This window comes from Malaclemys terrapin, chromosome 1 (genome assembly GCF_027887155.1).
Source record: "Malaclemys terrapin pileata isolate rMalTer1 chromosome 1, rMalTer1.hap1, whole genome shotgun sequence".
Lineage (NCBI taxonomy): Eukaryota > Metazoa > Chordata > Testudines > Emydidae > Malaclemys > Malaclemys terrapin.
This window is the reverse complement of record NC_071505.1, coordinates 185,501,430-185,523,117: the sequence shown is the minus strand read 5'-3', so window position 1 is coordinate 185,523,117 and position 21,688 is coordinate 185,501,430. Positions and strand designations below refer to the sequence as shown.

General features: G+C 41.3%; 1 protein-coding gene across 1 annotated transcript in view; it reads left to right on the top strand.

Moving 5' to 3' along the window:
* ADAMTS5 (ADAM metallopeptidase with thrombospondin type 1 motif 5) overlaps positions 1–21,688 on the top strand; it is a 50,899-nt gene that overhangs the window by 22,287 nt on the left and 6,924 nt on the right. Inside the window, exons 3-7 of the mRNA XM_054047667.1 lie at positions 8,647–8,814; positions 15,444–15,727; positions 17,207–17,390; positions 17,883–18,058; positions 19,535–19,710. Of these exons, the coding sequence (XP_053903642.1) occupies positions 8,647–8,814; positions 15,444–15,727; positions 17,207–17,390; positions 17,883–18,058; positions 19,535–19,710 (988 nt within the window). The remainder of the gene's footprint in view (positions 1–8,646; positions 8,815–15,443; positions 15,728–17,206; positions 17,391–17,882; positions 18,059–19,534; positions 19,711–21,688) is intronic.

Here is a 21,688-nt window from a genome sequence, read left to right as displayed (position 1 = left end):
CTTGTGTGGACTGGTCCAGGCTGAGGTTGATGGTGGGGTGGAAATTGTTGAAGTCCAGGTGGAATTCTTCAAGGGCCTCCTTTCCGTGGGTCCATATGATGAAGATGTCATCAATGTAGTGCAAGTAGAGGAGGGGCACTAGGGGACGAGAGCTGAGGAAGCGTTGTTCTAAGTCAGCCATAAAAATGTTGGCATACTGTGGGGCCATGCGGGTACCCATAGCAGTGCCACTGACTTGAAGGTATAAGTTGTCCCCAAATCTGAAGTGGTTGTGGGTGAGGACAAAGCCACAAAGCTCAGCCACCAGGCTTGCTGTGGCCTCATCAGGGATACTGTTCCTGACAGCTTGTAGTCCATCCTCATGTGGAATATTGGTATAAAGTGCTAATCCATGGTGGCCAGGATGGTGTTTTCAGGAAGAACATCAATGCATTGTAGTTTCCTCAGGAAGTCGGTGGTGTCTCGAAGATAGCTGGGAGTGCTGGTAGCATAGGGTCTGAGGAGAGAGTCCAAATAGCCAGATAATCCTGCTGTAAGAGTGCCAATGCCTGAGATGATGGGGCGTCCAGGGTTTCCAGGTTTATGGATCTTGGGTAGCAGATAGAATACCCCTGGTCGGGGTTCTGGGGGTGTGTCCATGTAGATTTGTTCCCGTACTGTAGCTGGGAATTTCTTGAGCAGATGGTGTAGTTTCTTTTGGTATTCCTCAGTGGGATCAGAGGATAGTGGCCTGTAGAATGTGGTCTTGGAGAATTGCCTGGCAGCCTCCTGTTCATAATCCGACCTGTTCATTATGACTACAGCACCTCCTTTGTCAGCCCCTTTGATGATAATGTCAGAGTTGTTTCTGAGGCTGTGGATGGCATTGCGTTCTGTATGGCTGAGGTTATGGGACAAGTGATGTTGTTTGTCCACAATTTCAGCCTGTGCACGTCTGTGGAAACACTCTATGTAGAGGTCCAGTCTGTCATTTCGACTGTCAGGAGGAGTCCACGCAAAGTTCTTCTTCTTGTAGTGTTGGTAGAATCTAACATTGTTAGATTCTCAGTAGGTATTTTGTTGTGCTTTTACAATTCAAAACACCTTATAAAACAGAACTTTGTAAATCACTATTCCTTAGCGTCATCAGTTTTTATGTAAAGCTCCCATTGACTTCAAGTGATCTCTCCCCATGAGTGATAGCAGGATGTGGCTCTTAATGAAGACCAATTGTTTTTCATAGTTAGAAAAACAATGTAAAAAAAAATGTTTTTATTCTAAATGAGTTACTGCACGGAAGTGAAAAAAAGTGATTATCCAACATTTTTGGACTGGTGATTAGAGCAAAAACCTCTGAACCAGGATATCACTGGACTCTAATCCCATGTGAGCTACTGACTCATTGTATAACCTTGGGCAAGTCTCGTGACCTTCTTGTATCTCAATCATCCCAGCTGGAAAATTAGTTGAAAGTTATGACCTCACTGAAAACAGATGCTTCATCTGAGCTGAGCGTTCCTAAGTAAACAAATTACAATGTTTATAATATTTTTTAGCATGCTGTGTCATCGCATATGTCCAATGATCAAACTTAGTTTATGGACTATACTTTAGTATGCTGTTTAATCCAGGGACTAAACTTTAATGTATACCCATAACAGACTTTACTCCCCAAACACCATTTTGGATGTTTGATTGCATTTTACATTGTAATTTACATGCTATATGTTGGGCCCGATTCTCATTTACTTTGTTCTTGGGACAGGCAGGCCTGGCCTTATCATGAGGTGAACTGAGTCGGCTGCCTCAGGTGCCAGACTCTTGGGGGGCGCCACTAGGACTCAGAGTGTAGAAAATTGTGTCTGCTGCTGGTGCATATGTATTCTCTCTGCTCTAGATGCACAGAGATGGTGGAGTGCTGTGCTGGAGGAAGGAGGGCACAAGAGACATAACAGGCAGGCAGGAGAAAAGGTGAGAGGGAATAACAGAAAGCAGCAGGAGCTGCACAAAGAGAGAGGACGAGGAGCCTCTTATGTACCTCTTTAGCACCCCCAGGAGCCTGGACTGAATAACACCAGCTTCTCAGGGAGCTTCCTGTTTCCTGCTGCTTCCCTGAATCCACTTGAGGAGAACAGGCAGTCAACTGAAGTAGTAGGAGCCAGTTAGGCCCTTAAGATGCTGATATCTTCTCTCACTCAGGCCCTGCTACTAGCCTGCTTATTTGTCCCTTTCAATTGAGTGTTGAGAACCACTACAGCTGGCACAGAACAGCAGTCATGAGTGGAAGAAGAAAACGCCCCTCTGGGGCAGCATTCAGAAAAAGAAAGAAAGCAAAGGTAGCTTTTTTATCTAAGCAGGAAGGAGCTCTCCTAAGATACATAGACACAAATGTTCATGGTGAGTCTTCCAGCCCCAGTGAGGATGTGAGTGGTGAGGAGACGCCTGATCTTCGAGTTAGTCAGAGTGAGGTGATCTGGCAGCTACTGCAGCATCCATATCTCCATCTCAAATGGATGTAACCGTGCACATTCCTGAAGAAGTGTAGCTCAGAGAAGAGTGTGGTGGAGGCGCAAGAAACAGCTACTGCTGAGTTTAGTTCCTTAAGTCTAGATGATCCAGGACTGTGGACTCACTTGAGAAGTAGCCTGAGGGACTTCCTTGTACTGCATGGGCCACAGCAAGTGAAAAACTTCATGTTCCCCAAAGACAATGACAATAGAAGTTTCCATCCAACACATTACTGGCATCAAGTCCCCAATGGTGACAAAGTGGAGAGGCCATGGCTTATGTACTCAAAAACCCAGAATGCTGCATACTTTTTTGGTTGCTGGAAGATATGGGAAATGCGATAACTGTCATGAGAGGTCAGGGCTACGATAATGGTGCCAACATGAGAGGAAAGAACAGAGGAGTGCAGACACAGATCTGAAAGTTAAACCCTCGAGCTTTTTTTGTCCCATGCAGTTCTCATTCATTGAACTTGGTGGTCAGTGATGCAGCATCAGCTTCTAGTGAGGCTGCCGAATTTTTTAATGTAATTCAAACATCTATGTATTTTTCTCCGCATCAACTCACGGATGGCAAATTTTGAAGCAACATCTGGGAACATCCTCTCTGACACTGAAACCACTGAGTGCCACACGATTGGAAAGTCGAGTGGAGGCAATAAAGCCTATCAAACACCAAATTGGGAAGATAGATGATGCCATAGTTGCCATTATGGAGGATAATGCTATGACAGGAACTGTTCGTGGGAGAACAGTGCCAGAGAGAAATGGAATCACCAGAAACATACATAACTTCAAATTTCTCTGTGGCCTAGTGTGTGGCATGACATACTGTTTGAAATAAATGTTGTAAGCAAGAGACTCCAAAGTGTTGACCTTGATATTTCTGGAGCAATGGAACAACTGGACAAAGCAAAGTCATACCTACCGGTCAGATGAGGGATTTCAAAATGTTCTGAAGAGTGCACAGAAGTTGGCAGAGGAACTTCACACTGAAGCTATTTTCCCACCCATTCAAGAATACAGAAAAAAGTCACCAAAGAAGAAGACATTTTGATTACAAGGCACAGGATAATCCCATAAGAGACCCCAAACAACAATTCAAAGTTGAATTCTTTAACCCGGTGCAAGAATGTTCAATACAGTCAGTTGAAGAACGTTTCATGCAGCTCAAGGAACACAGCAGTATATTTGGGATGTTGTATGATATTCCAAAACTCCTCACTATACCTGAAGAAGACCTACACCAGCAATGCAGGGCACTAGAGACAGTGTTGACACATGATGACATGTGCAATATTGATGCGAGTGATTTAGGTGATGAACTGAAAGCCCTTTCAAGATACATTTCAGCAGGATCAACTCCAAAGGCTGTTCTGGAATATATGTGCACAAATAAAATGACCACCCTCTTTCCAAATGCTTTTGTTGCTCTGCACATACTTCTAACACTTCCTGTAACACTTGCCAGTGGAGAACGCAGCTTCTCCAAGCTGAAGTTAATAAAAACACTTCTACGCTCCACAATGACACAGGAGAGGCTGGTCGGCCTTGCAACCATCTCAGTAGAGCATGAGCTAGCCCACACTGTGGACCTTCAGGAAGCAGTTCAAATCTTTGCAACCAAGAAGGCAGGGAAAGCACCACTTTGATTATTCAAACAGATAAAAATGCCAGTGTTTACTATGCAGACAAGAACAGTTACATTTGCTGTTCAGGTGTTTGAAAGTTAAGTGTTACTTAAAATTTTTGAACAAGGCATTTTAAGTTGTTAGTTCAACTTTATTGGGGTAGGTAGTAGAGTAGTACCATGAGAGGCGTAAAACAGGAAGAAGGCAGAATTGAGACCTTTCAAAGTTTTGGCCCAAGAGAGCGAGCATGGGGGCATCATTTGAGCTCCCCGCCTCAGGTGCCAAAATGTTGTGGGCTGGCCCTGGGGACAGGGATGGAGAGTAAAGGTGGTTTGAATGTTTTGGTTTGAGGTGCTTTGCACTCCCCACGTACAGAGGCCTACCTGGGATCTACTTGACCCTCAGCATAAGTTAGAGCAGACACGGTGCGCTCAAACTTCTGTTCTGCTTTCACAGTCCCTGGGAAGAAGAGAACAGCCAAAATGTTCTGGTCACAGCTCCCAACACACCCTTTATGTGCCCGCAAACCATTCTTTATGCCAGGTGCTGTGAGCAAGGCTAGCAGAAAGCCCTTTATGCCAGTTCCACGCTGGCCAGAGAGACCCTCTGCACCCCTTTGTTCTGCCAGAGCACAGTAAAGGAATTGTGGTCTAACTGAGAATCAGGCTTATTGTGCACTGGTTTTCAGAGAGGATTTAGGCTTTGGTGGGTTTGTGACAGTCCCTTAGGAGTATTCTCACTTTTCTGCAAGATTCTGTGTGTCCAGCTGAGAATATAGGCCCCAACCCTGTGAGGTGTTAAGAATTCCTCCATGGTGCTGAATTCTATCCTCTCCCATTGGCATCAAGAGGTTTTGAGGGCACTGAGCACATTGACAAAGGGCATTCAGCATTTCTGAGGACAAAGTCCTTATACTGTTTTAATGTTGCTTTTAATAGTTTGGAAAATAAGCAGTCCTTCGCTAATTTCAAAACAGATGCATTAATGAGGGTGTGAGTCCATTTAAATTCTCTTTTGCTGTTTTGGAAGAACAGTTTAATGTGTAAGCAGACTAGCATGCACCAGGGGGAACCTTGCATCATCTACTCTCTGTTTCTTTTACCCTTTTGTGCATTCCTGCAGCATAACATAACTAAAAACCATCCTTCTGGGAAAATGAGATTGTGTCATTTTCACTCAGTGGGAACTGTCAACGCCAGTAAGATGCTTCATTAAGTAAAAAACATAAGATGATCTACTAACTCAGTCTGAGTCAATCATTGTCAGACAGCTGTTGGGAGCCTTTTTTAGTGTTATTATTATTCTTTCCTGACTTGAAGTTCATAGTAGTACAAAATAGTGTCATGCTGCAGTTGGCACCATTTATAAAAACACTTGTTAGAAGAATAATTTTCCAAGATTTCTGTTCTTACCTGTAGCTTTCAGTGTGGTTTTGCTTGCTTATAGGTTGCATGTGCAACTTTAATTCAGGCATTCCCTAACTTTTGAGTGCTTGACTTTGCTACCCTACTATTCGTTCAATGTAGGGGTGAGTGTGGGTGTTGGTGTTGGATATGTGGATGGATGGATAGAAAGGAAGGTACGTGTGACAAGAGGGAACAATAATGCCTGTGCCCCACCTGTACAATGGCGATAATAATTGTACCTTTTTCCCACTCTTTTTTTGTCTTGCCTATTTAAATTGTAATTTCGAATTTACTGTCTCAGAAATCAGTAAGCTACTAAAATTGTTTTCTGACAATTGATTTCTCACTTTTTTTAACGTGCCAAAACATTGATTCTTCATTCTCTAAATTTGCTTTGGTTGACAAAATTGTAGCAGTATGAACAAGCTCCAAAATCATCTGAACCTTTTACTTTGAGATAGGAAACCCAGTAAGATCTAAACTAAAGGTGATTAATAGTTTCCCAAGCAGCAACAATGTCATTCATGAATTATAGTACTGAGTTATTGCAATATTTTAAATGAAAAAATAACAGGAGGCTATATTGCTCCTAAAATCATAGGCCAAATTCTGTTGTCGGTTACCTTGATGTAAATCTGGATTAGCATCAGATTCTGATCTCAATTACACAGGTATAAATCTTGAATAGTTCCAGTGAACAGTGTGAAACATTGATTAACTACAGCACTTGCAATTGTGAAAAGTTGAGTAGTCCATTGGGTGACTTAGGTCACCATTAATTTTGTTAGGTAGTAATTGGACTACATGAGCAGATGGCATATGTTTATAGGGCCAGCTTTGTGGTGATCCAGCTATGTTACCCTGGAACATGCTGGGGAATATATAAAAATGTATAAATACATTTTTTATTTAACCTCACTGAAGCTTAATATTAACTTCAGTGGGTCTTCCCTTTTTATTGTTAAGTTTTGTACTTGCTGATTCACACTCAATAACTATCCGTATCCAAATACTTAGTGTATAGCGTGTGCCATGTAATATTATGTATCCCTACTTTCTATGGTAATCACAGAGTATTTATAGGCACTTAATGGCAAATATTTAGCACAATGCCCAAAGACTTAGAAATGCAGCTCCTCGTGTTGTTAATGGGATTTGAATGCCTTATTTCACAAACATACTATCCTGAAAATAATTAATGCAACCGTAGTGTCCTCTAATGACCTTTGATATTTAGATATCATGCTGTTAATTGTTTTTGAGCCATTAAAGCTGCAATCCATTATGCTGTTAGATCTCATCAGCATAGCATTCTCATGGCTGTTGGGCTATTTTAAATTATTTTTTGTGTTAATACTCCTATTATTTTGATTGGAAATATATATAATCAATGCATCAACAAGTTAATTTAGCTTTAGCCACGGTAATAGCCAGTTGTTCTCATTAGAAACCGACCAACGCTCCTGCAACATGTGAGCAGAGTTGTGGGAACTAATTGTGTAAATTTGTTACAAGGCAGTGATTTAACAAGTCAGCACAAAGCAGTTCTAGTTACAGTGGCTAAGAGTCTTATGTGAGTCAGACTTTATTAATATGTCAGTTGGATTGCACCTAGAGTTCTTTTCAGACATTGAATACACCCTGGTGCCTGCCGTTCATTTCATGAATATGATACAAGTACTCTGAACTGATAACGTCATATGGTGAGACAGCAAAAAGAAGCACAGTCTTCAGGTTTCTTGAAGAAGCCCATTGTTTGAGTAAAGGCTTGCAGGGCTTTTGGCAAAGTCAGAAGCAGAACATCATAGAGCCTTCATTGTTAAATTAGTTGTTGATCTGCTAAGCTATCAGTCTATAACATCATAGAGTTTGTAATATAGGTTACCAATGGCACATTGATTATTCAATCGCTCTTTCTAAGAGACCCATCTCTTCAAGATAATAATATTGCCAGTAAGTTTTATTCCGCATCAATAGTTGCCTTAAACAAAAAAAAATTCAACTCTTTTAAGCTGGTGTTTGTATGGGGTTTTTAAATAGTAACATAGGGCCAGAATTGACCACCCTAAAACATGAGTACTGCCTTCCTGCAGAGTGAGGGTAGCAGAATATGGCTCATACATAATAAATATTCCCAAAGGAAAATATTCATATGTACAGAGAAAAAAATGCCTACATGTCATAGATATCACAAGTCTATAATTAGACGTTCATTACGTATACCGGTAAATATTTGATTTAATATATTGTTATAGGAATGTATGAATGAGTGCAAGCGTACTGTTGTATAGAATTGTTATTTACATTGTATTACCACATAATAATATCACATTACTATAGCAGACAGTAATGGGGCTCAATTTTCATTGCAATGTACAGGTTTTAACTATATGAGACTAATTACATTTAAAGAGAGTTGTATCGCTAAATTCTGCTGAACATTTATGCCACAGTACGTAGCAATACATTATATGTTTTCTTGAAATAGAAGATGTATTTGAATGAATAGAGCAAGCACATTGCTTCCCAGAGACTGAGAGAAGTAGATGTTGTTGCTAAATTTAGCAGCTGATTAAATCTGGTATTTGAGCACACTCAGAGATATTCATCTTGAGCACCCTCCTGACCAGTCAGTCACAGAATATCAATGTATTTGTAGAGATCACTGTTTGTCCTCCTTGTTACACCTTTTGTCCCCGATCCTGCAAACACTAAGGACCAGATCTTCAGTTGATATAAATCAGCATTGCTCCATTTATGTCTCAACTGGTGTAAATCAGCAGAACGCTATTGACTTCAAGCTGAGCATCTGACCAATGGGAAGCTTAAAAGTGATCATCTTCATGTTGTCATTTCATAGAATCATAGAATCATAGAATATCAGGGTTGGAAGAGACCTCAGGAGGTCATCTAGTCCAACCTCCTGCTCAAAGCAGGACCAATTCCCAACTAAATCATCCCAGCCAGAGCTTTGTCAAGCTGGGCCTTAAAAACCTCCAAGGAAGGAGACTCCACCATCTCCCTAGGTAATTGATGCATCTCACTCTGAATATACAGTTCACCTTCTCAAATCCTATCCACTGGGAAATAATATAATTACATTTCCTACTTGCATTCCTACAGGGCACCTGCTTGGGCTTTCCCATGATGACTCCAAATTCTGTGAGGAGACCTTTGGCTCCATGGAAGATAAGCGCTTAATGTCCTCCATCCTGACTAGCATTGATGCTTCCAAACCCTGGTCCAAATGCACTTCAGCGACCATAACTGAATTTTTGGATGATGGTCATGGTACGTATTATTATACCTGGTGTCAGATATAGGTTTCAGCTTTGCACACTCCTGTTATATATCACAGTAGTGTTTGCAGAAAGCTCATTCTTATGTTATCAGGAAAATTGTGGACCATATTCTGCCATCCTTACTCCTATTGAGCACTACCAAGCAGCTACTTGCAAGCAGTAGGTAGTACACAGCATGCCTAGGAACTTGTTTGTATGAACAGTTAGCACATGGCAAGCTGGGGTGTAAATCGACTCCTGTTTCAAAACGGTGCAGCTCAAAGCACACTATGGAATGTTCAGTGTGTGATGTCCACATGGACAGTTAGTACACAGCAGGCTGGTACAAGATAGATTTACACCAGCTTGCACTGCATTTTAACTGTTCATATAGACAAGCCCTAAGGCTGGCAGAATCTAGCCCCTTGAGTAGTCTGCATAACATAGATAAGCATGGATAGAATGTAGATGGATTATGGTCAGTGGTGTTTTCACTGGGAACGTTGGTGAAGTTTAGCTAACAACCCCAGTATTACTTTTTGTTTCCAAATGCTGAAGAAGAGAGTCCAGAGAGCATTTTACCCAAAAGATGCATGAACACCTTGGCTTATCAAGTAATGAAAATGGGCATTAAAGGTTATCAGATATTCGGCTAAAAAGTGAAGATGCGACACTTAGAAGCCTCATTCCTCCTACTTACTATTATTTATTATTTATGTCATGTTAGTGTCTAGAGGTGCCAGCCAGGAATTAGGACTCCTTTGTGCTAGGCACTATTGACACACATAACAAAGACAACCTCTGCCCCAGGGATCTTACAGTCTACTATACAGTACTTTAGAGAACAAAACTAATATTCTAGCTCTTGCCAAAACGAGACAGCTATTTAGAAATGGCTAGCATACTCAGAGGCGAAAGGCTCCTCAGCTAGCAAGCCAGAGTCTTTAGTCAGGGTCTTTAATTATTAACCTGATCCTGAATAAATACTATACACTGTAGTATGTTAACATTTTATTTAACTTTTACTTAATACAAAGCTTTTTTAAAAAAAGCATAATCAATAATCCTAAATGCATTTTAAATTGTTCATTGTGCTTGCAAAGCAACTGCAATTCTTAAACAAGCCAAGAAAATTCTAAAATACTGAGATAAAAAATACGTAATTGAGCGAATGAATCAAGTTGTTATGGTAACTTCAGTACTTATGGATGAACGGTACTGCATGCCTGCAGAATGTACGGGATTTTTTTTTTAAGCAAGTAAAGTAAATATTTTATTGGCTAATTTCAGGGCTGTCCAAAATGCTTTATCCTATTATTGTATCTGGAAAATTACTTCATTTTTTCTCTCCTAATTTTATGAGCTCTATTAATCTAGGGTTGTCCTGTTTTATGGTACATATCACTTTGGCATTAATCTAATTTAACAGGTTAGTTTCCATATGTGCAAGAGCAGATCTGTATCACATAGCTGTGTCAGGCCTGGAGCAGACCAAAGAATGAACTGTGATTCAGAACCACAGTTTATCCCCTTTCCCCCCACCTTTCTCTGGGGAGGGAGTAAGTTACTTCATCCCTTTTGTCCCCATACTGTGAACCCAGTCAGCTACTCTATGAGGGGCAACGAGTATGAGTGCAAAAACAGGGCTCCTCCCATTCTCCTCACTGCCAATTTGCTTGCATTGGGAAGTGTATAGTGAATAGCCCTTGCTCCCTACCCCATGGCTGGAGTCATGATCTGAGCTGGAGAGTATCTGGAGTTGTGACAATCAAGCCCAAGGGACTCATGCCATTTACTTCAATGGGAGCAGGATTGGGCCCAAAATCATTCAGGACCATGTTCCAATCCCCTTACTCACAATAAGTAGTACCTTAGCACAAAAGACATCCCCAAGATTTTGGTGCCACTTCTCCCACAGTAACATACTACACAAAGTGAGGAAGGCTCTCAGAATCTGGCTTTCATTTAACATGATTGGGTCAGGTTGTGTTGCCCTTACTAACCCTGCTGAGCACTTAGTCACTAACACCAATAGTTCCATTGAAATCTCCAACATGGTGAAGTGCTCCACAATCTGACCTACAAGCCACTTTCATGCCTGGCATTACTCCATTTATTTCAAAATCATAATGGAGTCCCTGTGGAAGCTCAGGCACTCTGATTGTTTGAGTGTCTGAACTTTCAGAGACATCTTTTCTAAACAAAGACATTTTTTGTAATAGAGTTTTGTTTCATTCTATTGTATCCCCTGTGTGTGGGATCTTCCGTCTATTTTTAAATCAAGGATTTGTATTGACAAAAGATAAACGTAACCTATGAAATCAATCCCCTCTCCCAAAAAAACCCTATCCAACAGTCTAAATTGTTAAATTTCCCTGAATAACAATGTTGCAGGGGCATTCGGTGTACAAGGAATGGGAATCTTTTCATTTATTCTTTTTCAGACTCACTGAAATCACAGATCAAAAGCTCCCACTTAGATTAATGCTCCAGCATGCGCTATACAAATGATGTCACTTCAGCCACTGAACCCTATTGGATCATGAAGCCAGTTTGAAGGCTGGGGTGTATTAAGAGTAAACAGGACCTAGATCAGTGGTGGGCAACCTGCGGCTCGTGGGCCACACGCAGCCCATCAGGGTAATCCGCTGGTAGGCCGTGAGACAGTTTATTTACATTGACTGTCTGCAGGCATGGCCGCCCACAGCTCCCAGTGGCCGCGGTTCGCCATTCCCAGTCAATGGAAGCTGCAGGAAGCGGCAGTCAGCATGTCCCGGCAGCCCGCGCTGCTTCCCGCAGCTCCCATTGGCCAGGAACAGCGAACCGTGGCCACTGGGAACTGCAGGTGACCTTGCCTGCGTACAGTCAATGTAAACAAACTGTCTTGCAGCCCGCCAAAGGATTACCCTGATGGGCCGCATGCGGCCCGCGGGCCACAGGTTGCCCACCACTGACCTAGATACATCAGATTTTCAGGGCTCCCCAAAATAATTTTGTGCCAGTCCTTCCCCACTGCACCCTTTCCCCTCTTGACCAACTTCTGGTGGCTGAAGTTTAGGATGGCTCCCTCTGAATTTTTCTTTTGAAGAAGTTACCTTTCTGCAATGTGGACAGGTGAAAAGACCGTGACTCCAAAATGCTATCAGGCAGAGAGAGGTACCTACCCATTCATTCAGACATAATGAGTGCGGAGCTGCAGTTGCCACACTATAGAGGAGGAGATACCTTGCAGAACACACTGTAGCATCTCTGAGAGAGAGAATATCTCCATATACTTTGGGGTTGTTGGTCTCTGGCTTTTACGGTGTCATGTGCAGTCTAACATAGGAGAGATTGTACAAGAAGAAGATACTTTCTTTCTTTGGAACATAGTAAACTAGCACTGTATTTTGCTTTGGACAGACAGGAGCTTGTGAACCATGAACTGTGACAACTAGAGCATGTGAGCATTGACGTGAGAAAATAAATAAATAAAGCATTCCATCTTCTGCATGTTACAGCTAAACTTACAGAAACCGAAATGAAATCCAAATTGCTGGACTTACTGGTAGGCTGCCTTCGTAAAAGAAGGTGACTTCCTTACTAAGACTTTAGTTAACCTTCCTATATAGTTTTTTTCCCCCATCGATCTAAGGTGCTTTTATGGCCCTGCTACCACAGTATTTGAGCATCTCACAATCTTTAATATGTTTATCCTCACAACACAACCCATGAAGTAGGCAAGTATAATTATTCCCATGTTACTGACAAAGAATCAGAGAAACTAAGCGACTTGCCGAAGGTTACAGAAGAAATCTGTGGTGGAGCAGTGAGTTGAACTGAGGTCTTCTGACACCTAGCTACTACCCTAACCACCGGATCCTCCTTCTTCTCCTTTTGCAGCCATGATTTAATTGCTGACATTGTTACTGATTTGACTTAAGGTACCAATATAATATTGTGGAAAAAAAGGCCTAGTTACTCTTCAGAAGACAGGAGAAAATTCCTTCCATTTGCTTTTACCTTCTCTCTACCATATTGTACAGATTATCTGTATTTTTGGTCATTATTTATTGCATGCAGGCAATGTGTTCAGTACCATACATAGCCTAGACAAAGAGAGTCTCTGTCCCAAGAAGTTTACAAGCTCTGCTCATCTGCCTCATGCAGAGTTTTATTGTACAATTCTCTCTTGTGCAACATGTGTGTAAGACTGCTAGAAGAGATAGTGAGATGGCTTGGACTGCATTGCCATCAAATGTCAATAACGTGTACCGTAATTCTAGATCTTTGTTTAATCAGATCTGGACTATGCAGTCAGTCACAGTGCGGTTGTGTTCATAGATCTTGGCTGAGATAGAGGCTTGGAAACTGGCTGAAGCTCACCCTGCCTACCTTTATAGTCCCTAGATATATTTGTCCGGGGGCTGGAGACAGGGCATTTTCAGTAAAGAGAACTCATCTCTGGAATTCATTCCCCACCCAGTTAGGAAAAACCTGAGTTTGTTGATTTTCTGGGCATGAGGGCCCATATGTAGAATGTCTATTTTTAAATGAACAATTGGGTTTTAATATGTGTTAACTAAGAGAACAGAAAATTCTAGTGTATAGAAGGACACAATCATTTTAGCTGGTCATGGTTAATCCAAGGGTCAACTAAAATGACTGTGTCCTCTCTGCATTAGAATTTTCAATCATGTCAGTTAACACATGTTAAAATCCAGTGGTTAGTTCAAGTGTAGACAAGCCACTGGGGGCTGAGGAATGTTTGAGTATTAATACTATGGCAGTTTTGTATTATTTTTGTCGTATGTTTCAAACTGCGGAATAGTTGGTGCTGTTAGAGTTTGATAAGCACTATGTATATCTGATAGTAATGAATACAGCCAAGTCTAACAAGCTGGCCCTCTCTCTTGTCAGCATCCCAAAGTGGTGCTAACTTCCTCCATTAGCAGGAATGGTGTGACGGGGCAGACATTTGCTGTTTTTTTATTTTTACTGAACACAGTTTTTGACAGAAACTGCTGCTAGTTTTTGTTTTCCTTTTAGAAACCCCAGCCCTTTGTCTTGTAGAAAACATCTGTGTGTCCTCACCCTCCACTATGCCTTTAATATTTTATGTTACAAGACACATTTCACAGTAGGGTCCTTTTAATGACTTTTATCTTGGGACACCAGCCTAGCTGTTAGAAGAAGCACACCTTGTTTTCATTTTTAAAAAGGCAGTGTAGTCCAGACTAAAGATAAGATCAACATGTTGGGTAAGTCAAGGCCACTAGGGGACAAATGGAGGAACAAACTTAATGAGATGGGTCTTCTCAGTAATAAATAAGTGATGATGCTGAAAGGATTTTTGGCTGAATTTAGCTGTTGAGAGCCCTTAGTGGTCTTTAGGGAAAGCAAACAATTGCAGTAAATGTGTTTTCTTGAGGGAAATGAAACCTGTTGTTCATTTTTTTTAAAGCCTCTAAACTAGGTCTTGAAACATGATGCCAGACCTTGACTTCTCATATTTTGTAAGCTACAGTAATTGTGAAGTATTTATATTACACATTTTTTACCCATGAGTGGGCAGGGGTTGTGCTGGTGTTGGTTGCAAAGCAAGATGGGTTGTGGTAAGTTATTCTGGCTGCGGATAAGTGAAGTATGCCCATACCACATGATATGACAGAGTTTAGAGTGAAGACCGAGTTTCCCACGTCAGCATGTGAGTTTGTCAGTGGTGTGAAAAAATTTTTTAGAACAGGACTCTTGAAGAATGTGAATGTGCTTTACATTTTTAAAGAGAGAGGGAGCCAGGCAGATTTTTGATATTTACAAATAACAGCGTTCTATCTTATATTTTAATTTATTTTCTATTTAAAGATTAATAGAACTGTTCAAACTGGGTCCAGAAGTGATTAACTGTGATTCTTTACATGAGGAGCCCAATGCAAATTTACCACCAACATAACCTTTGATATGCTGCATATATTTTTTTTTAACTGATGTTTTTTTCTTAAAGGGCCCTACTGGCTACAAATCTATTTTTTCATGTGTTTTCTGGCTTTCCTTTAAAAGGTTTGCCTTTTCAAATGTTCTGGCTCAAAATTCAAATGACAGCTTTGCTTATTTTATGTGTCTCTTGATCCTGCCTCAAATCACAGATTGATAAATAGAGTGGAACCCACTTTGAGTGAACTCAGATACAGTGAAACACAATACAAGTCCCAAATTGCCTCAATGCAGTTCAGTGTTCTAATGTTTAAAGTTTTGGGGGGCAGGGAGGAAGGGCTCACCACCAGATGAAATAAACAGCTAGACAAACAAGAGTTTGATACCCTGTTCCCTGAAGAAGTGAGGTTTTTTACCCACGAAAGCTTATGCCCAAATAAATCTGTTCGTCTTTAAGGTGCCATCGGACTCCTTGTTGTTTTTGTGGATACAGACTAACACGGCTACCCCCTAATACTTGGTTCCCTGGAGTGCTGTAGATAGAGAACCCAGTTGCAATAACAGTGCCTGATCCAAAGCCCACTGAAGTCAATGGGAGTATTTCTGTTGGCTTCATTGAGGTTTGGATCAGGTCCATAATCATTATCACTCTGTCTGGCTTGAAAGCTAGAGGTCCTATAGTACAGATAACAAGGAAGTGAGTAATAAACTGGATTGTTCTTTCAGGGAACTGTTTACTCGACCAACCACGAAAGCAGATCTTGGGCCCTGAGGAGCTTCCAGGACAAACGTACGATGCCATTCGTCAGTGCAAACTGGCATTTGGACCCGAGTACACAGTGTGTCCTGGCATGGACGTATGCTCTCGTCTGTGGTGTGCAGTTGTTCGCCAAGGTCAGATGGTGTGTCTGACCAAGAAGCTACCTGCTGTGGAGGGGACACCATGTGGGAAAGGAAGGATCTGCCTCCAAGGAAAATGTGTTGACAAAACGAAGAAGAAATATTATTCGGTATGTTATTGCTCCAAAGGCCAAAGCCTGGGGAAATCTTAGAAGGCTTGATCCTGCAATGTGCTGATTGTAATGGGTGTTAAAGGGACGTAGCATTGGCAGGATTACACCCATAGTCTATAGCAGGGATCGGCAACCTTCAGCCCGCAGCCCGCCAGGGTGCTTACCTGTGGACGCGGCTGGTTTGTTTACCTGCCGCGTCCACAGGTTCGGCTGATCGCGGCTCCCACTGGCCACGGTTCACCACTCCAGGCCAATGGAGGTTGCGGGAAGCGGCACGGGCCGAGGGATGTGCTGGCTGCGGCTTCTTGCAGCCCCCATTGGCCTGGAGCGGTGAACCACGGCCAGTGGGAGCCGCGATTGGCCGAATCTAAGTGCATTCTCTCTTTATATAACTGTATTTTCCCAAATGACGTATTCCCATCCTCCTAGTACAAAATGCATACATTTCAGAAGTATAATTACAGTGCAAGTGGTGCATTGTGCACAGAGTTTTTTCTCTTAAGTGAGCCAAGTTAGTAGAGTGGCAGGCTTAGCTGCAAACAGTATCTGACTGCTCTCTCTTATGCCAATGCCTCTCAGCACTTTAGCTCGCTGGTTGGAAGTTGCTTTAACTGCACTCCTTTTTCATGCTCTGTTTTACCAGCTCATACCTTTGCCTCATGAACTTAGAACAGCTATGAAATTCAATCTGTATTTCTGTTTATGTGCTGAATAAATTAAAGACAGTCACTTAACAGGGGAAGATTAGAGCAATATAATTCAGGAAGATCATTTAATTAGCAATGTGGTAGGCATTCTGTGATATGGCTGGCATGCATGTGAAGTGTAACTTTGAAAACAAAAGTGATTTTGGTAAAGGTACCATGAACACTATTCACATTTCTTGAGAAATCTAAAATGCAAATCGGAGTCACATAATCTTGCTTAGGTTGGTCAGGTCATAGCTATTTATATAACTGATAATTAGCAAAAGGACTCCATGATGAAGAATAATATCTCCTTAACACAAGCAGTGCCATATAACTGTACTACTTAATTATTCAGGGATCACAATGATCAATAATAGCAGCATATTACCTAGGCAGAGTAGAGCTAAGTGAAGAGGCCCTGGAAGAACAATCATTACAAAGAAAGAATGGAAATGTGATTAGGAGTCCTTTAAATTGAAGTGTGTCCCCACAATGAAATGGGTAGAATTTGGTTCTGTAGAGTTAGGCCATATACTGCCCTTGACCCACATCCAGAACTCCCCCAGACATCATGCCACCTACATGAAGATCAAGGGCAGTAAATGGATATGACTGCAAGTGAAAAGTTTCTCAGAGTTACTCCACATCCTAATATGAGGAGATCCCCAGTTTAAACAAGAGGAAAAACATCTGCCATTTTGGGGACAAGTATCTGTGCTTTTGAGATATAGTATCTTCATTCAGGTTTGGATCATCTTTTCACATCCCACTGTTTCATGTGTTCTAGGCTTCAAACCACGGTAACTGGGGTTCCTGGGGCCCGTGGGGACAGTGCTCCCGAACATGTGGTGGAGGAGTTCAGTTTGCCTATCGTCACTGCAACAACCCAGCTCCTAGAAACAACGGGCGATACTGCACTGGAAAGAGGGCCATCTATCGCTCCTGCAATGTTGCATCCTGCCCAGCAAATGGTATGTTCTGCAGCAGTAAAAGCTGCTTGACTTTACAGCCTTTGTTCCTGTTATATGGTAAATACTAACCTACATAGGAGAAAAAAAAGAAGATGGTGTCCATTATAGCTTCCCTCAAATGTACACAATGTAGAAACATTAGCAACAAGTGATAACAAAGTCACTGTAACACAGTTTAAATTCAAAAGCATAATTAACCCTGCAAAGAGATGATGCCTACTGACAGGAGGATTCCATAAACAGCAGCCCTGTTCTGGAGAAATGAACCAGATGAGCAGAGTTTTGTCATTAAGATGCTTATAATGCCATGGGAGCATTGCCAAAATAAAAGAGTCAGAGGATTTTCAAAGGCCATTAACAAGTGTTGGGGCAAGAATGAGGAATGGTGTGAATTAAATATGGTATCACAAGACCAAAGAAGGTAGCTGTGCATACTGACATTTGCAGTATATCCTATGATAAACACTAATGAGATGAATGATAATTCTCCAGCTAAAGCCTTTCGACAAGAACAATGTGAAGCAAGAAATGGCTATCAGTCTGATGCAAAGGGTGTCAAAACGTTTGTTGAATGGGTTCCTAAGTATGCTGGAGTGCTTCTTGGAGATGTGTGCAAGCTCACCTGCCGAGCCAAAGGGACGGGTTACTACGTCGTGTTTTCTCCAAAGGTAATGTACCTTCAGTGACAATTTCAGTGCCAGGCTCTGAAGGGTATTTTGGAAAGCTCTGTAGCTAGGCTGTATCAAGGAGAAGAATACCTTTTGTTTAATCATATGTTCCAGAAGAGCATTGGCCAGAATTGACCTCTAAAATTAGTCAGTTTTCCACATCTAAACATGTGCATGCACATGAAATTGTGTTTGCTAATTCAGTCAGTACTACTTTCACATCAATAGTAGGTAAAAAGGTTTTTCTATTTATAGATGGCAGTGCACATTGGGGTCTTTCTAGTTGAAAGAAATTGCTTTGTCTGTCTGCAAACTGCTAAATTTTGTTCCAAGTTGCATTGATATGAATCCAGAATAGCTCACTTAAACCCAATGGTCTGTTATGTGAACTATGATCAGAGTTTATGATATCTGACATGGTAGACTCAAGAGTGAAGTGATTCCTATGTATCCCTTAGTTATGTGCCTTTCTTCCTCTAGATGTTCTGAGGCAGAATTAATTCAAGTTTTATAAAGTCCTTTGAGATGGTCAGATGAAAGTCTGTCTATAAGTGCAGTCTCTATGCAAAAGAATAAATGGACACAAATCTGACATCAAGAATCATAACATTCAAAAACCAGTAGGAGAACACTTCAGCCTCTCTGGTCACTCAGTAATAGACTTAAAGGTGGCAATTTTGCAACAGAGAAGCTTCAAAAACAGACTCCAATGAGAAAATATTGAATTAATATGCAAACAAGATACCATCAACTTAGGTTTAAATAGAGACTGGGAATGGCTGAGCCATTACACACATTGAATCTATTCCCCCATGTTAAGTATCCTCACACCTTTTTGCCATCTGTTTGAAACTGGCCATCTTGATTATCACTACAAAAGTTTTTTTTTCTCCTGCTGATAATAACTCATCTTAATTAATTAGCCTCTTAGAGTTGGTATGGCAACTTCCACCTTTTCATGTTCTCTGTATGTATATATATATCTTCTTACTATATGTTCCATTCTATGCATCTGATGAAGTGGGCTGTAGCCCACAAAAGCCTATGCTCAAATAAATTTGTTAGTCTCTAAGGTGCCAGAAGTACTCCGGTTCTTTTTATAAGTGCAAAGTATCACTGTTCATAAAATCATCCTTAAATCAGAACTTCTGATTTAGTGCCTTAGGGTAAACAGAAGAGCCATATGGCAGATCCCTGTGGCCCTTTGTTAATGTTTCTGCTGAGGGTTAGATTGCATCAGTCCTGGCTGGCAGAATAAGAACTGTATTCTGTTAATCATCACACCAAATGCCAAGCAAGCAGAAAAGTGTGAACTAGAATTCACACATGCAGAGGGCACTGTTAAAAAACACATTGAGTAATTGCTCCTTTATAGTACAGCTTTAGATAATTCACAGTAGGTATACTGTGCTTGCCAATCAAAAAGCAAATCTTTTTTCTTTTACAGTTTTAACTAACAAAGACTTAATTCCATAGGTGACTGACGGAACTGAATGTAGGCCATACAGTAATTCAGTATGTGTCCGGGGAAGATGCATTAGAACTGGTTGTGATGGCATCATCGGTTCAAAGCTCCAATATGACAAGTGTGGGGTGTGTGGAGGAGACAATTCCAGCTGCACGAAAGTCATGGGAACCTTTAATAAAAAGAGGTAATAATTTTGTATGGAAATAATTGTACCCTTTTGTGCAAGCAGAATTATTATCAGGCTTTAATAACTATAGATGCAAATGAAGCTTACTGAATAGATGTGTCTAAGTTAGAAGTAAAAGTACTGCTCATAAGTAAGGCTGCGAGTTTGTCATGGAGGTCACGGAGGTCACAGATTCTGTGACTTTCCATGACCTCCATGATTTCAGCAGTGGCCGGTGTGTCTGGTTTAGGGGCCGCTCAGGTGCACTGGCCACTGCTGGGGAAGTCTCAGGCAGCAGCAGAGTTTGGGTGTGGGGGGGGAGGGGCAGGGGGTTGGGACTCAGGACAGGGTGAGGCGGGCTCTGGGCGGTGCTTACCTGGGGGGCTCCCAGGAAGAAGCGACATTCCCCTTGCTCAGCTGCTAGGCGGAGGCGTGGCCAGGCAGCTCAGGGTGCTGCCTCCGCCCAGAGCGGCGGCTTCGCAGCTGCCATTGGCCGGGAGCCCCAGCACCCACAAGGCCCCCGGGCAGCCCCCTCCCCCCCAAGTTTTATTCACTGGTATTTTTAGTAAAAGTCATGGACTGGTCATGGGCCATGAATTTTTATTTACTGCTCGTGACCTGTCTGTGACTTTTACTAAAAATACCTGTGACTAGAACTTAGCCCTACTCATAAGACCTTGTAAAGGCACAAGTCTGACTGGGTGCTAGATTTCTATTCATGAATTTTATTCATATAAGACATCCCAGACAGGTGTATTTCCTAAGTTTTATTGCACTTCTCAGATGTTTAAAACAAGCTTCCTAACACTATCCAGGCTATGTAATAATCAGAGAAAAACATTGCACCCAATTCACTTCTGAGGTTCTGATAGAGAACCTAGGCTGCAGCCCCAGCAATGGAAAATTTGCCCAGAATAGGGGCATAGTTTTACAAGCTACCTGTAACCATCGATGTATCAGAGGGCCTGGAGCCAGGTTAATATCCCCTAGAATGTGGGGAACCAATCAGAAAGGGTTGGGGCTGGAACAGTTAAGTGATGCACTGATATGGTGCATTTCCCAGGTGACCTGTGCTTGTGAGGGTCCTATGGAGTAACAAATTGAATTTAAAACTGTTCAACTCTGTTGGAGGGCTGGCACTATTACTTACCCCTTGCTAGGTTAGGTGCAGTTTGGAGGCATGGTTGCAAATTACATCCCTCTATAATCATGTGCTCAAATCAAGCATATTGCCTTTAATATCTCATTGTCTGTATATCACTCTCTACCTATGGACACCAAATCAGTCAACCTTTGGTGCCCTTATTTCCCAGGCAGCTGAACAGTTGTGATTAATGCTGGCCACCAAGGATGGATTTTTTATTCAATTAAAAATATTTACCGCAAGTTGTTGATCAAAATTTTACCACCATCACTACAAATACAATCGTTAATTTAAAAGAAAACCCTCCGTTTAAAAAAAACATCTCTTTGTCACAGAAAAGACAGAATTATTACTGATCTCAATGGTATTATTAGTTTCTTTCCCACCAGTATATCCTTCACAGTAAAACAGTGGCTGTTGTTTTTCTGTTTATAAGGGGAACAGTAACATCCCTTATATTAAATTTATCTAATAATTCCCATTATAAAAAAAATCTCATAATAATGTACAATATGTTTATACCTTTTTTCTTAATTTTTAATGTAATTTTCTAGGGGTTTTTTTAATGTTAAAGAACTTTAAGGTTGCAAAATCAAGTACTCAGAAGTTAGAAAATGCCAGAATTAAGACTATCTGTGTAATCTTGTGTCTTTGCATTATGATACAGTCTTTAATTATATGATCACATACTGTTTTTTCCATGAGCAACCTTAATACTGACATTTCCTAACTTTTGGGCTCTTGACTTTGTAACCTTAATAACATTCTTTTAACACAGATTTTTGGTTATGTATTTTATGTAAATATTTCCTGCAGTGGTGGATGGTGCAATTCTGTACTGCATTACTCCTG